The 16,554-nt window shown below is 37.9% G+C and overlaps 2 protein-coding genes across 2 annotated transcripts in view; both read right to left on the bottom strand.

Annotated features, from left to right (window-relative positions):
* si:ch211-51h4.2 (uncharacterized) overlaps positions 1-3,696 on the bottom strand; it is a 101,069-nt gene extending 97,373 nt beyond the window's left edge. The window contains exon 1 of the mRNA XM_062394794.1: positions 3,528-3,696. Coding sequence (XP_062250778.1) covers positions 3,528-3,678 — 151 coding nt within the window. The 5' untranslated portion in view covers positions 3,679-3,696. The remainder of the gene's footprint in view (positions 1-3,527) is intronic.
* Positions 3,697-4,982: 1,286 nt separating this feature from the next.
* LOC133961268 (inactive N-acetylated-alpha-linked acidic dipeptidase-like protein 2) overlaps positions 4,983-16,554 on the bottom strand; it is a 376,914-nt gene continuing 365,342 nt past the window's right edge. The window contains exon 16 of the mRNA XM_062396349.1: positions 4,983-9,859. Within this exon, the coding sequence (XP_062252333.1) occupies positions 9,613-9,859 (247 nt within the window). The 3' untranslated portion in view covers positions 4,983-9,612. The remainder of the gene's footprint in view (positions 9,860-16,554) is intronic.

A 16,554-nucleotide genomic window follows, 5' to 3' on the forward strand; every position in this document is an offset into this window, starting at 1 on the left:
TGTATTTAGAATACAGTTCATGTAACATAGTTAAATCTATATTCAGAGAGGCTGGACACATCTTAGATGTGACGTCACCACGTGACTGCGTCATCGCCACGCCCCCCTTCTTTTTCTCTCTCTCTCTCTCGCTCTCTCTCACACACACACACACACACACCCACACAGACACAGACACAGAGACACATTGATAGACACAGACAGATACACATAGATGAATACATGTGTTTTCTAAATTGTGATAAGCGGCTGCTGTTGTTATCTTTGAAATATGGGAGTTTGTTAAAATGATGAATCATTAAATAACACTAACTGTATTTCACATGCACACACATAGACACACACACAGAGAGACACTTTGACACAGACACACACACACACACACACACCGAGACAGACATACATAGGTAGACCGCCGGTTTTACATGTATTTTCTGAAGTGTGATAAGTGCTGCTGCTGTGTTTATCTTTGAAATATCGGAGCTTGTTAAAATGATGAATCATTGAATAACATAACTTTATTTCCCCTTTTTAATAAATGCTTTTGTAATTAAAGTATCTGTAGTCTGTGGTTATTTGTGCATATGTATGTGATTACAGCTGGATTATGATTGCCTGTGCTCGAACTTAGAAGCCTTCACTGTTAATTAAATAATTATTAATATTAAATATTGAGATTATTGACTTGACATTTATCATTATGAGACTGATATTTTATAGATTGACTCGTTTGTCCCTGTTACCAGGGTGGTGCCCCGCGACAATACGCAATAATTACAGATTTGTATTATTCTTAATTGATAATTGTATTGTTTTCATTAATTATTTTAACTATTATTAATGGATAACCGTATAATTTCTAATTAAATGTGTTACTGTTGTTAATTAATAGCTTTATCATTTTTGATTATTTTTAATAAATAACTGTTATTTTAATAATCATATTTCATGATTATTAATAATTAGCCAACGTCAATTCTACTCCTACTATTGCACAACAGTATTGACGAGGCGGGTCACTTTTACGCCACATTCAAATCCATCACTTGCACTCCACAGACCTCCCATCATCACTAGAAATAAGCTGTCATTTCAAATAAGGATGATCATTTGTCACTCTCATATCAATCCTCCTCTGTGTTCTTCCACCAACCCTCTAAAGATGACTGCGGGTCATATGGCATCAGTAATTAGGAATGTCGTTATAATCTTTTTCATATTGTCTGTGTTCTCATGGCTGCCAGGGCAAGTAATATAATGACTCAATAGCTTGTGTTACAGAGACAGAATTAGAACAATGAGAAGGCAACATGAAAAAGGGACCTCAAAAACACATTTAAAGTCCAAAATTTGCTAGAATTTTCGATGCCACATCAATGTTCACATTCTGATGATATCATGTATTTCAGAAACACACTTCTCACAGGAGATTGTACCTGCTCACCAAAGTAACATAGAGCAAGAACTGATGGTCAGGGTGAGGAGTGGAAACAAAAGCTGCACCATTCTCCCTATTTAAAGTTAGTGAAGCAGCAAACAATTTTTGAAGCTGCTAAATTTAGGTACAAAAAAGCTGCATGGAATCTCTTTTAAGACGTCACCCTGGGCAAAGTGATTGACATTTCACCTGGTGCTTCATATAATAAAGGAAAATCAATCAATAAACTGCATTTTGCACAGAGCATGGGAAGAATTAATGAGATTAATTTGTATAGCCCCGGGGTTCCTAAGCAGCGGAAGAGAACAGACACAAGCAAGAATTTGCAGAAGCTGTGTCACACAAACTTTTGCTATTCTCCTGCACTAAACTAGTGACTGCTTATAGATTGCCAACAGTGAAAAGCAGAGCTACATGGTAACTGGTTCATCATGACCCATGACTTGGATCTGACCTCAACTTTGATTGTCAAGAACTGTGGGTTTCACCGTATCTTGAGTAGTATCTAGTACCAGCATTCATTCATAATTGTATTCCAGAATACTCCGGATAACTATTCAAGAAAAGAAGTGAGGAGCAGGAAGTGATCACCGAGGAGCCAAAAGTAACGGTATTCAAGATATATGTGGGTCAGATTGATAAAAACAACCATGACAAACATATATTTTTTCTCTGAATCATCGTCAAAAACTACTTGGTTAGGCTGAGGAAGGGATCATGGTATGAGCCAGAATAAAAACGTACTCAAGTTCGGTCCTTTAACTGTCATCACCATGTTATAAAAGTTAACAAACATTTAGTGTTGTGGAAGAATCACGGATAAAACAAACAATGCTCATTTATAGATTCGCAGAAGAAACAAACGACAGTCCCCCGTGTGGAAGTGCTACTATGATCCACCTCCATGTCGTCCTCAATCACTCTTTATACCACATAACCTATGCTCTGGACATAAAAGCCGCTAAAGGTTGCCTAACAATAAAACCCAACGACGGGTCGTAGCGGGATGCTAGTACATATGACCTATGGCCTCATTCTTTATAGGAGGACAGTTTTTATCATGTCTTTAAAATGTCCTCTACTGTCTAATGATTGACCAGCTTCACTGGTATAGACTTGCTTTAATCATTCACCTCATGATTAACATCACTTATCAACATATCAATCATCTACTTTACTGACCTCCAAGCTATATTAACTCAAATATTTGATATATCGCTATTTCATAATAGAAGCACCTCAACAAAACATAAGTAGTTTGGATAAAGTTATAAAAACAATAAATGCAGTGGAAGCTAATTGTTAAGAACATTTATCAGGCTATTTGAACAAATGGCCCCACACAATTTCAATAAAAAACAGACAATTCAATGCAACCATTATCCTGCTAACACAGTAAAAACAAGCTCTTACTTCAATAAAATACCATTATTTTCTAAACATGACACATTATAGGAATCTCAGACACACCAAACACAATATAAAAAGTTCCAATCTGAAGAAGGTTAAGCCCTGATTCTCTTGAATGTATGACGGATTGAATGATGAATCCAGATCCTGATCTGCAGTTAGTGTTTGGTGAGGAAGACACAGCTCATTTAGCTCGACTGCATTGAAACTTGTGAGAATTAGAAAAGTGGACAATTCAACAGAACTATTATTCTGCTAACATGGTATAGAAACAAGCACTTACTTTAACAAAATGTCATAATTTTCTAAACATGACAAACTAAAGGAAGGAGGTAACTGAACTTAGTGTGGTGACGTTGGACAGCTCATTCATCTCTAATGCATTGTAGGGGAATATGTATTTATTAATACTTATTATTTATTTACGAGAAGAATTTGCGCTCCATGTGTGCGACCATCCGGGTCCAGCGCCTCTTCAATAACACGTTAAATGCAGTTACTGTTCTTTAATGACGTGACGGGTTACGTGTATTATGTTCATTCATCCTGTGGTGACGGAACCATTGTTGGTGAACGTGTCGAGGCGGCGGCGTGTGTCGGTGTCTTCTGACCGGGAGCGAGTCGCCTGCTGCGGGCTGCTGAGGGCTGCGTGTGGCCGTGTGGGTTTGTCGGTACTCACAGCACTGCAGGTAAACAAAGCGCAGCCTCCACTGTCTATCCTGGTGCTTCCGCCTGATTTGGATGGACACAGTGCTGAGGCTGCTGTCGGGGACGGGGCGGGGGCTTGTGTGGGTTCTTATCTCCTCTGCTACGGTCGCCATCATTTTCATCCCCCCGTGTTTCCAACCACTCTCTCTCTCTCTCTCCTCTCTCTCTGTCCCCCCCTCCCTCTCTCTACTCTCTCCTCCCGCCCTTCTCTGTGGACGCGTGGACGCGCACGGTCCTCCGAACGCTGCACGTTCCCGGTGATGCCCTGAGGTTGAGCTTGAACGCAATAAACAAAGATGGATAAATAGAATCTAGAGCTGGGATTAATAGATCCAGCGCAGACTGACTGTGGTCTCCACAGCTGCGCATCCCACAGCAGGAGGCTCTGCACCAAAGTCACTGAGTCACAGAGTGAACCCAGGAGGAGCCAGTGCTCCAGCCTTAACCATAAAGCTAATGGTTAATACACGGATGTACAGGAGATCCGCTCTGTCTTAAAAAAACAAAATTGAATTGCATCTGAAATAAACATGAAGTGTAATGGGCCCACAACTCCACATAAACATGGTTGGAACTGAAAGGAAAACCACAGTAACGAGGCCTGGAAAAAGAACATGTCATTTTAATAAAAAAAAGGAAAATAGGTTTTATACTGATATAATACATCTATTATATTTATATACTCAGTTCTAAATCCTCAAATCTATACTGCATCATATCAATCCTATACTGATCTATTTTTTTCAAATTATTACTCCATTTTAAAACAAAAAATACCACAACCTGTTTTAAACTTAAATCAATTGCACTTGTAAAGTACCAATTCATTTCCACATCAATCTACTTCTTGCTTTCTGTTATTTGCTATATCTGGGCAGTGGCTGTACTCACCGTATTGATTGGATGCTGAACGCTTCTTCTGCTGTGGTGCAAAGTCGGTAAGCATATTTACTCAAGCACCATAGTTAGGAATAGTTTTGTGGTACCTGTACATTTTGTCTTTCCATTTCATGCCACTTCATATTATATATACACTTCAAAACTTGAACTGTTGAACTTCTCGATCCACTGTTAAACAGACAAGGTTTCTAATCTTTTGCAAAATATGGCCTAAACAACAAATAATATATTATTATAAATTAACTAAAAAAAGGTTTTATTATTTTTTAAGTAACACTTTTATCCACAATCCAGTAATTCCATGACGCATATAATAATAATATCTAACATGCTGAAACATTCTGCATAACAGTTACTTTAATATTTTGTTGCCAACTTAAAGCATATTTCTGTTGTATTGTGTTCAGACATGACATATGTATGCATGTAGTACATTTGCAAAAGTGTTTGGTGGGATAGTCAAATGTATTAAAAACCACTTTGCTATATGATATTGCTCAAAATCTTCTTTAATGCATTAAAAGTTCAACACAAATTGCAAAGAGGGCAAAAATCCATGCCAGTAAAAATCCCTGCATGTGCCACTTATGTTATCATGACATGCACAATGAAATAGGGCTATTGAATCATCAGAAGATGCATCTACAGATTGACCGTTATTCAACACTTAAATTAAAAAATATTCCCACTGGTTTTCACAAAAACCTCAAACAATAACAAGACATATTTTTATATATATATATATTTTTTTTTAAAGCACACAGAAAACAAACAACATAATTCAGCGTCAGCAGTTTCTCTGCAACTGCAACGGGTTAGGGAGTTCATTTGTATCAGGGACATCACAGAGAAAATTCACAATTTTGTGCGAATTCCACAGTAGTTTGTAGTATCATCAAATTCTATAAAAATTATTGCATATCATTCAATTTTCAAATAAATACTGTACATAGTTCGCGGAACCTCTGGTGTAGGCTCTGTTTGTGCAATCAAGCAGTTTGTATTAGAGATGATCACATATATGCAATATTAGTTTACCGACATTAACAAGATGAATGCTTGTACCCTCTAATTTACCATAACTGTACCAGTTCAAAACAGACAATCAAGTAGGATTGTTATTTTTGACTTGTTAAACAAAAAAGGTTGAGAACCACTTCGTATCAAACAGTGTGAGCATGAAGTCCAAGCTCTATGATGAGTAGTAGTGAATTCACCATAAATGTATCAGCATGCAATTCTACACCAAACAGATGCATACGATTAATGCTGTGTTGCAGCACTTACTGCACTGTATACTGTAACACATCAGGCCAACTGTAATCAGAATCAAAACCAGTATCTGTGTGTCTTAGGGTAACTGTTTGAGTTTATAACAGCGATATCAGCTGTGCCGCAGGATGATTGTTTTTCATCTGGGGATTTGAGACTTTACCGACAGGACTTTAGCTACGTGTCACCTACAGGAATGTTTGATGGTGACCGTCTGGGACTTGGTGCTTATTATGGTTTGGTTTTTTAACTTTGTGCCACGGTGACAGTATCAGTGTATACTCATCAGTGTCTCACCAGTGGACAAGACACAACATACATTGATTTTTACATTCTGAAATAGGTAGTGTACCATTTTTAAATGATGTGTTCAAGGTGCTGGTGAAATCACTTCCTTTTCCTTCCCAGCATATTGTGACTGTAGGCTTTGTATTCCATGCAAGTCTGGTATCTTTCCCTTTTTCAAAACAACGAGGCAACAGTTTTTAACTCAAAGCACCTACGACCTTAGATTGATTGGATTTCTAGAATAGTAACAATAAAATGTACTAAAAGTACTATTACGGCATTGTCTTTACACTGTTGACTAGCAATTCCAAGCAAGCGAGTTTAGCACAGCAGTTTCTTAAAAAATAACAACCAGTAGAAGAGACACATTGAGACTGATTCTAAAAGAAAATGTATTTTTTTTCAATATGCATGCAGTCTGTGTGTATTTACAACATGCACCAAAGGAAACATTGTAACTAGCTAACAATACACTGGATACCTTTCTATTATTTAACACAGTGGTGGGTAGTTGATCAATCTGCTCAATTGTATGACAATCTTTTGGTATTCCATTTCACATGGTAATTTAAAGCTTACGTTTTACTGATAAAAGGCACAATATTTAAAGCAATGAGAATTTATGATTTTGATCCCTGAAAAGTTTTTGTTTCTCTAAATCAGTATTGCAAGTCTGCGAATTTACAAACTGGACATTCAAATACAAATAATCGATACACCTTACAAAATTGTGTGTATCAAATTGTTGCTACAAATTGAGATGTCATTTTAAAAAACTATTCTAAGACTAAAAATAAGCTTATTTGAGTACATCAGTATGACTGTGGAAGCACTAAACACTGGAATAAACTGATTATCTGTGCAAGTAAGACTTGTAGACAGTGCTGTTTGAATATTTCCAGATCCTAAATCACATGTTTAAACCCTACACAATTCAGGTTTATTCTTAAATTACCAGCTGCAAAAAGATCACACCCTCCCAACCCCATCATGCTAAAAAATCACATTCAAAACTATTACGAATAAGCTAAGATATGAAATTGTTTGAAATTGTTTTTTATGGCATTTATTTAGTCTCAAAGTGTGCGCAAATAATAATCATGCCACACTTTTCATAAGAGAGCACAGAACAGTATATGCAAGTGCAAATCCATACCCACTAGCGCATAGGGAAGGGATGAGCAAATCCTACTCCCCTCAACCCTGCGCCTCCATAACTGCAGGGTAGGAATCCTGGTGCATTCATATCATATGCACGGGCGTGGTTTTTAACATGCGTGCAGTTTGAGACAAAATAAACTCCATCGTTTTTCTCTGAAACACTATTCTAGCAAATATTATGCCTAACTACACAAAATCTGGAGCCCAGACTATTTTGTACACAAATGTTGAATCACATGACTAAAAGAGCTGCTGATGTCTGCCTTGTAGTTTTGTTTGGATATTGTTCTATTTTTCCATTACATTAACTAGTCTTTTAAGAGCAACACCAATGATGCTGATTTATTGCTCCAGTCTCTATTTAGGCTTGTGCAGGCTATTAGAGCAGCACATCAGCCTCCGACTCCTGTTGTCCAAAGCAGCACAAACAGCCACCGAATGACAGAGATCAATGGATGGTAGCATCACTAATGGAGAGAATATAAGAAAAATGAAGAGAAGGAGGAGGTGGAAAGATGACACTCAACTCTGCCACTTAAAACATGAAGTGTAGCACAGACACTGAGAAAGTGGAAAAGACGTCCACACACACAGAGCAAGTGTCCAACTCTGCGTAATGGCTGTAAATGCAACCAGTTGGAATCTGTGTATAATGGCTGCAGTCTGCTGTTTATCCTCTCTTAGTCATACTAAAGAATTATGAGTATTTTCATCACGTCCAATCTCTGAGATTGTTGTGAATGATGGAAGACTTTTTCTGAAGAGAAACAATTGCATTTTTGGTACATTTAATATAGTAGAATTGGCTAATTCTCAATTGATAAAAAATACAAAAACTGTCTCAAATGGTGACTTCTTTGATCACAGGCATTATAACATACTTCTACCATGTGTGTTTGACCGTATTTGATCCCTGTCACTGCCAAAATCCCTGTTGGCCCTTGACGGGTTTAAACCTCTCCTGGCCCTTCGACACGAGGACTCAGCGTCACCAAATGCTCAAACTGAGGAATTGAAGGATTGTCTAGTGTGTGGAGCAATGTCATGCTCACCCACTGCAATCTTGTTGCTGGACAGTTATATAATGGCTTTTTGCTTACAACAGAGGTCTTCAACAGGGGGTCCGCGACCCCTAGGGGGTCCGCGGAGGTACTGCAGGGGGGTCGTGAAATGTTTGGTTGATTAGACGATTTATTTTTTCTAACCAATTTTTTTCCACATCTTTTAAATATCTTTAAATACACATAAACATGCATCCAACTTATTGAGAGGCTGATTTGACCCTCTGCCTGACAACCTCCATCTGTCCAAGGTTAGATAAGTTGTGTGCTACCCATCAGGGTCCGACATCTCACTGATGTGGGAGCATGTTTTGGCTTGAGGATTCACTGTTTCTTCTACATGTATGTTTAAAATAGAAAAATGAATCTGTGAATTACTTTAATAGCTCAGTGTTGTATGCAATATGTATGTTTATACATGGCAGTGGCATGGCCACCCTGTACCGTGCACATGTTTAAATTGAACATGAATATATGCACCCGTGTTGTATTTGAATAGCTTAGTATTGAATGCGCAATAACAGGTTCGCTATGTTTAAATAATGCACTAGGTCCAGTTTAATATAAAAAACAAATTTATACAATATATATAGTAGGGGGTCCCTGCTCCATCTCTCCACCAGTTTAGGGGTCCTTGGCCTGAAAAACGTTGAAGACCCCTGGCTTACAATGTTTAGGTTGTAAGGTGAATTAGTAATATAATTCTTTCAACGAAAGAAAAACTGTATTTTTTAACCTGGGTCTTATTCTCATATACGTGGCCATTATGATGTTGCTAGCAGTGGCTAATGGTTACAATTACATTCAGTCATTTGTTAAACAATTTACTCCAAAGTGAGTTAGAACTGAAGCTTCAAATCAACAGGAGTGTTAAGTAAGAATTGAGTGCTAAATCTGTTCAATAAGACAAAGTGGAAATCAAATAAAAAAAAGGTGGTGTGGCCAGCAAAGCATTAGATTTGGTTTGACGGGAGAAAATAGAAAGATATATTTAGACATGTGAAGTTAGCTTAATTCATAGTCAGAATGGCCACAATTAAATTTTTAAAATACTAAAATTTCCCTGTATTAAGCATTAACAAACAGCCACCATCACAGAGAAACTTTGACAATGGCTTCTTCTGTAGAGACAGAATATACATATTTTTGCATTTATTAATTTAATCCTAGATCAAATTTAAATGTTCTGTCGAACAATAGTAAAATGTGTGTGGATTCTCTCAGCTTTTCCATGAATTCATTTTAATGTAAGATAAGGTTTGAATGAGGTTGGTCAGGGGGTCGATTGTGTTTTAATATTCCACATCTATTTGAATATTGTGACTTGATAAGTCGTAGGTTTTGCTGCTGAGTGGATCCAGGCATCAGCCAAGATCATTTAGCTTCTCTCTGGTAATTTTCAAACAAGTCCAAGCCAAAACAGACCAGCCTCTCTGCTGACCGGATGGCCCTGAGGATGAGAGACAGAGACTGGTTCATGGTGCTGTGGCAAAGCACTTCCTTGTCGTTTGTGTTGTGTTTGACTGCTTTGCTGGAGACGTTGCAGTGCAGCGCGGCCTCCTGTGAGAACCTCAGGACGGAAAACCGAGGAGTCTTTCCAGGGAGGCTGTATAACAGGTTTCTGCAGAGGAGAGAGAGAGAGAGAGAGAGAGAGAGAGAGAGAGAGAGAGAGAGAGAGAGAGAGAGAGAGAGAGAGAGAGAGAGAGAGAGAGAGAGAGAGAGGAGAGAGAGAGAGAGAGAGAGAGAGAGAGAGAGAGAGAGAGAGAGAGAGAGAGAGAGAGAGAGAGAGAGAGAGAGAGAGAGAGGGGGGGGGGGGGCATGGTAAGCATTCTATCAGCAAATAAAAGGATAGGTTCGTTGCAAAGAAGACTACAAATCACCCATTTGGGGTTTATTGTAGCACACAAACTGAAGAATTTAAGTGAGGTAATGTGTTGTCTTTGCAAAACGTGTGGCAAATGATTCTAAGGTGACAAATGTCCCCGTTCTATATGCAAATAAACAAGATCGCCATTTGTGAAAACCAAATGATGTTGTTTTTACCAGGTTTGAGTTTACAGATGTGTCAAAGGACGAATAACGGTGTTTGTGTTGGTGTAGGTGCGTTTGTGTTAGCAAGAGCAGGTGATAGAGACAGAGAGAGACAAAAGAGAGCAAGTGGAGTCTGGAGGAGTTGTATGAATAAATGAATGAATGAAAACACAGCTATGAAATTTGACTAATTTCAGAAAGTATCAGTTATTATGTGTTGCCCAGTGTTGACATTCTGTTGGTGGCTATAAACAAATCAAAAATGGACACTGAGAAGCTAAAATAATGTACAAACTATAGCTGGTCAGAGCTAAGTCAGTGTGTGAGTCAGAATGGACTCAATGAAATAGTGTTAGATCTAATCTAATATGATATATGTAATACATAAAGGGCCCACCTATTATTTATAGAGCGGTCTCAAGGAGGCAGACCACTATATTAGCAAACTTAGATGTGACAAAATCGGCCAAACAATCATCAACCAACACTGGACTCAGTCAATCGCTGATAGACAATTTATTTGTTCAATCCGAATGGATCATGCATGTGATGGTTGCGGGTTAAGGGCAGAGGATGAGACCTGTTATTTACTCAAGGGCCAATTTAAGTCTCAGCTGCACATCAGAGGAGTTGCAGTCACCTAGGGATAGTGATGTACTGCGTTCATCATGAACAACATGAAAATGAAGAAAACATTTAGAATATTCCTAAAAGAGAGATTACTGCATACTGGATTAATTTTAGTAGTCCTAACATGTGGTTACTACATCAATGTAATATTTAATAAAAAACGTAATGTTTCACCCCACATCGCTTCCACTGAATAGACACTCAACCATTGTACTGCTAATCAGTTAACATCAACAACAGCAGTATCTCAGTATAAAACACAAGCGCTCACCACTTAAAACATTGCCTTAAAACCTGTCCTATAAATCAACACTTTAATAAAAATACTGAATGAAAAGATGAACTCCATGGGTTGTTTCACTTATGCTATTTTCTAATAATCATTTATTGTGTTTATCTTACAAAGTAATGCAAGTTAACTTCGAAAATAACATAGTGCCCTTGGTGTCGCATATTTTAGAACTGCGGTGTCCCATAAGGAACAAACACAGCTAGGATCCCTGGTGACTCCACAATGCAGAAGCACCAGAGGTACATTCAAGCATCTGCCTTTGATAAACAGAAAGTTCAAAGAGGACATACAGTCAAAGCTTAATCATATTGCATACTAAACTCTACTCATTCCTTTTAAAGCAATTAATGGCCTCAGTTCAAACTATTTGAAGAATGTATAAGCCCCAAGGGCTCTGCTGGTTATTGCCAGATCACAGCTGGTGGCTGGAACAGTCAAGCAACTGAGATCAGTCAGGAAACATCCTCTGCATCTTTTAAATCTCCTCTTAAAACATTTGTTTTTATACAAACCCTTTATACATGTTTTAATTTGTGTGTAATCTGATAATTGTTTTTATTCATATTAAGCATTTAGTTACGTGCAAGACAAATACGGTTTATTATTACACCATTATTAATATGAATTGAAATCCACAGCATCCGCCAATCCTGAAAGTTTGCAACTGTTGACACATGTCAAGTCAAAGTGAATGATAGCCTGATGTCACAGATAAGGTCTCAAAGGGCTGCACATCGGTATTATTCAGGAGATTGAAATTTTGTGATTGTAAAACCCTGACAAAAGGAGTGAGTTATGTTTTCTTAAGGTCAGATCCAGCGTGAACAATATATTAAAATAAGTTCAGGAATAATAAGACCATGATCACATTTTCAGCAGCAAGTTGACATGTAATATGTTAATAGTTGATTTAGTTAAGTCAGTGGAAAGAAGCCTCCCTGATAATTTTGACGATGATGACAACGATTATTATTGTTATTAGAGTATCATTATTATCATAACTGGTGCTGCTATCATTAATATCATTACATCTTAAATATCACTCTTAGTATTTTCATTTTAACAAACTGGCTGACCGAGTTCAGAAATGACAGTTACAACATTTCCCGTTCTCTCTTCTCTCACTCTTCCCTAACCCTAACCCCCTAACCCTGTTTTCTCTTTCCTCTTTTCCACACACCTTTCTTCTCTCATCCCAACCAGTCGAGGCAAATGGCTGCCTACATTGAGTCAAAGTCACCAAGGTGTGGGAACTGTTGGGTTTCTATCTTACTCTGTAAAGTGCTTTGAGATAATGGATGTTGTAATTTTGACACTGTACAAATAAAATAAAATTGAAAAGTGAATGTGTCAATTGCATGAAGAAATGTTCCAATATCAGCGAGAATACGACGGATCCTAAAATGAAACACTGACTGTGCATGTTGTTCACTTACTCAAGAAAGTAGTTTTTGTGTTCCTTACAAACCATGTTAGTCACAATGCTAATTCAAATGGTTGAAAAAGGTGCTGATTGTTAACATTGCAGATTTTAGCAGCTTTATCACAAAAATCTAATATTTGTGTCAATCCTCCTGGAGCTTATTACCTTTAACTGAACAACCAAAGCGTAACCTCTGTGATAATGTGATTGATATTGTCCTTGAGTTAACGGAAGACAATAACAACTGAAACAATGGCATATGAAAACATGTTTCATATTTCCAACCTCTGCTTAGTTTTCTGTCCTTAAAGAGCCCTCCTGTCTGTGTCTCTTTGTCTTCCTGTCAGCATGCACACACATAAAGCAAAGCACACATATATAAACAGAGGTAAGCCTTCGGGGGGTCGCAGAGGCACCGTTTGTAGGTCATAATGGCAGCAACTGTGGAGGGCTGCTCTCCTTGGGCCTCAAGTCAATTGATTTCTGTTAAAGTGGCTGAATGGACAGTCTTAGGGAGTAAATGGAGCGATTCTTCATCTGTTAAGACACACGTAGTGAGCTGTAGGGTGTGAAGCAACACTCACCTTCAAAACACAATTCAGACTCAAAGTCAGAGTTCGGGAGTTACTCTGCATCAACTTCACTACTTAACACCAGTGACTCCAGTGAGGCCAGTCCAGAGGGATAAGGGCGTTAAGAAAATTGTATTTGTCGAAAAAATTGGCAGAGAGAATTATTAATTAAATGTAACATGATACAACATTTTTTGTAGAGTGTAAGCAGCTATCTTATTAACAACATTGTCCATGCTTGCTGACTTTGTTCTTGATGGGGGGGATTTTACCACAAAACACTGTTGCTCATGAATTCAGTGTTTTTGGCAGCCGCTCTCATAATTAAAATTTCTGACCAGCACATGAACACAGAAGTCAGCAGAAGACTCAAATGAGTTATGTTCATCAGCCTCACCCTCCAAGGATAAAAAATACCTTAGCCACAAATAAACAGACTGACTAATGTCTCAAGTTATTTTCAAGGTAGATTTTCATACCTATACTCTGAAACAAAAAGTGTGGCTGCCAGAAAGGAACAAAACATTTTGGCATGGCACACTAGAAAAAGCAGTGGTGTAAAATGATGGAAATAAGGATGGCTGAATTCCATTTCACTGCCTCTGTGTCAGGATCCTGATACTGTGCACGATGGCTAACTGCTGCGGCTTCCTGGACACTTGAACAGAGCAAATCCGTTGCTCCGTCTGCTGTGTAAAGATTAGATTATGTTTAGCAAAAAAAGTTTCTCTACATCCACTGTCGGTGTTTTTAAAGTATCGTACTTTCTATGAACTATAAGTAGGCAAGTCAAACTTGCATTTGCATGAGCTAGTGTTTTAGCCACGTTTTGGCCGCACAACAAATTATCACAACACAGATATGTTCACATTGACAGTGTTGATTTGGCTGTGATAGCAAACAGATTCATTTGGTGCCTGTTGAGAGCGGTGAGATTGAGTCAGAGCAGTAAAGCTGCCGAAAGAAAAATATTGAATTGAAAGACCCTAAAATGCTCTGGGGAGCTGAAGGGAATTAAAGTGATAATAATATTGTCTAGTTGTTTATAATTAGATTAAAGCAGCATTTAATTACATATGCTCATACAACTCATCATTAATATAACAGTATGTATTAATGCAGATATGGGGAGGAAACTAAAATATGTGGCTTGGGTCAAAACAAGAAACAGATCATAGTTTAAAGCTTATAAAAAGAGACGTTGTGAACATAGATGAGCTAGGACCCAACCCTTGCCTCCTGCCTAGCTCCATAAAGGATACAAAACTTCCTATCTCTGTTTTGAACTATAGCAGTCTATGTGTGTAGAAGTGAATCAGTCAGCATTGTTTTAGTTTCAAGAGACATTGTGATTTTTCAGCTGATAGATAAATTATCTTAAAACATATGCAAAAACCTCAGTTTGAGTTTCTATGACGAAGAACACAAAATGAATTTTGGTGGAATGAACCATTCAATAAAACAAACAACACCCCACAAAGAAGTAATTTCTGTAACGTATGCATTATTTTTGCTGAGGTGAATATTGCATTCATGTTTGGAACAGCACCCCAGAAAAGAATCAGCAGGAAAATTATTTCTTGAAGAAAAGAAAGCCAGTGGCAATGGAAAGTGCGTGACCAGGCTTGCCCTGATGAAACGACCTTGGATTTTTTGTATTATCCCTCATCGCATTGTGTTCACATCTTGTTCTAAGCTGTAACCCAATATGCCAAAGAAAATGTATCCATATTGAAAATGGCTTTGTTCTGCCGGAGGAACGGTCACCTTTCGCCCACTGGTCATTGGCAGCTGAGCTACAAAGCAAGATGTTTTTGTTTGTTTGTTTAAAAAAAAAATCCTGAATGCATCATCCATCTATTGTCTGAACCTGCTTATTCGGTTCATGGAGTTTTCTCTATACTTCTACAGTTTGTTTCGTTTGGTTTGCTTGCCCAGGAGAGGGGGTAACCATGATCTGTTTTCAGAATGTGAAACCTGTCGGATATATACATTATAATCTCTCACCTCTCTCTGGTGTCTAAATGATGAACTGTCAATATGAGGCTATAAAATCATTTTGTAGGCTGAGTTTGTTTTCTTTTTCTTTTGTCTTCTCTACTTTCATGCTCTATTTTTAAACTCCTGCCTGATTCAATGGGGATGAATCGATCACTATGACGCAAATACAATTGAATGACTTGAACTTTATTTAATTCAGTCTATTTACTTAATAGCTTTTTACCATGTTCCTTTATAGTATGATTAAATTACTTGGGTTCATATTGAGAGTCATTACTTTTGACTTTTGATGTATTGTTGTGAATTTAAATGTATTTAATATAGCCTATCTTACTCACTAAAACTCTGTATTAATGTACTTGGGTTTGTAATTAGTTAGGAAGAGTAATTAAATAGTTTTAGTATATTCAAGATGTATTAATCAGATCTATGTTCAAATGGTGTTCACTAACAAACTGTAGGAGGAGCTCACACTGAGCCACAATGTGCGGCCTATTAGTAATGAAGACTTGACAATGTGAACCCTGCCTTTTGTTTAGAAAGACTTATAATGTGTTAGCTTTATAAAAATATATAACATGTTGAGTATTTTTCTTCTTCTGTGTACATGTGAAACGACCTTCGCACTTTAGTTTCCTTGGGTCTGGAATTCTGCTGAACGGCATCCAGGTAATCCATTCAATTATTGTAATGGTCATGCAGAAGGTAAGAACTAGCGTGAGGAAAATAACTTAATGTCATGAAAAGAAACTGAAAGAAAGAAAGAAAGAGGAGCAATACCCTAAAGAAGGGAATTGTGTTTGCCCATGCCCCTAACTGTCCCCTGTCTGTCTGTGAATATCCAGTGATGAAATAGTTATTTTTCAAAGACCTCTGAGTGCACATAAAGACATCTGCTTTCGACTGGCTTGGCCCTCGGCAGCCTGACATCCGCTCTTAATTGAGGCTGCCTCCTGCTCTGCAACACAACAAATTGGGTTTAAACTGTCTACTGGTCCCAGGTGTCACTCACACAGGAGCAGCAGCATCCATCCAACACTGACAGCTGCAAGGTGGGTCCCTCTGTGCTGGTACCTGTTTGTGAGGCTAGTTTCAGAGTGGGAACATTTCAGCTCATCATCTTTGCTAAATGGAATTTAAAGATTAGGCGGGTTTACGGGCAAAACTAACATTTTGCGAATCTAGACACCTTTATTTTAGAGCTGAAGATAGATAAATAGTAGGTTCCAAATAGATAACATAAATTTGGATTTCAGCAATCAACACACCGACTTCCAGAATAATTGAGCCAATTGACACATACGTACAGAGAAGCTTCATTTTGTTACACAACATCCAAAACCAATAATGTTACAACTTCAGTCAGC

The sequence above is a fragment of the Platichthys flesus genome, chromosome 9 (genome assembly GCF_949316205.1).
Source record: "Platichthys flesus chromosome 9, fPlaFle2.1, whole genome shotgun sequence".
Lineage (NCBI taxonomy): Eukaryota > Metazoa > Chordata > Actinopteri > Pleuronectiformes > Pleuronectidae > Platichthys > Platichthys flesus.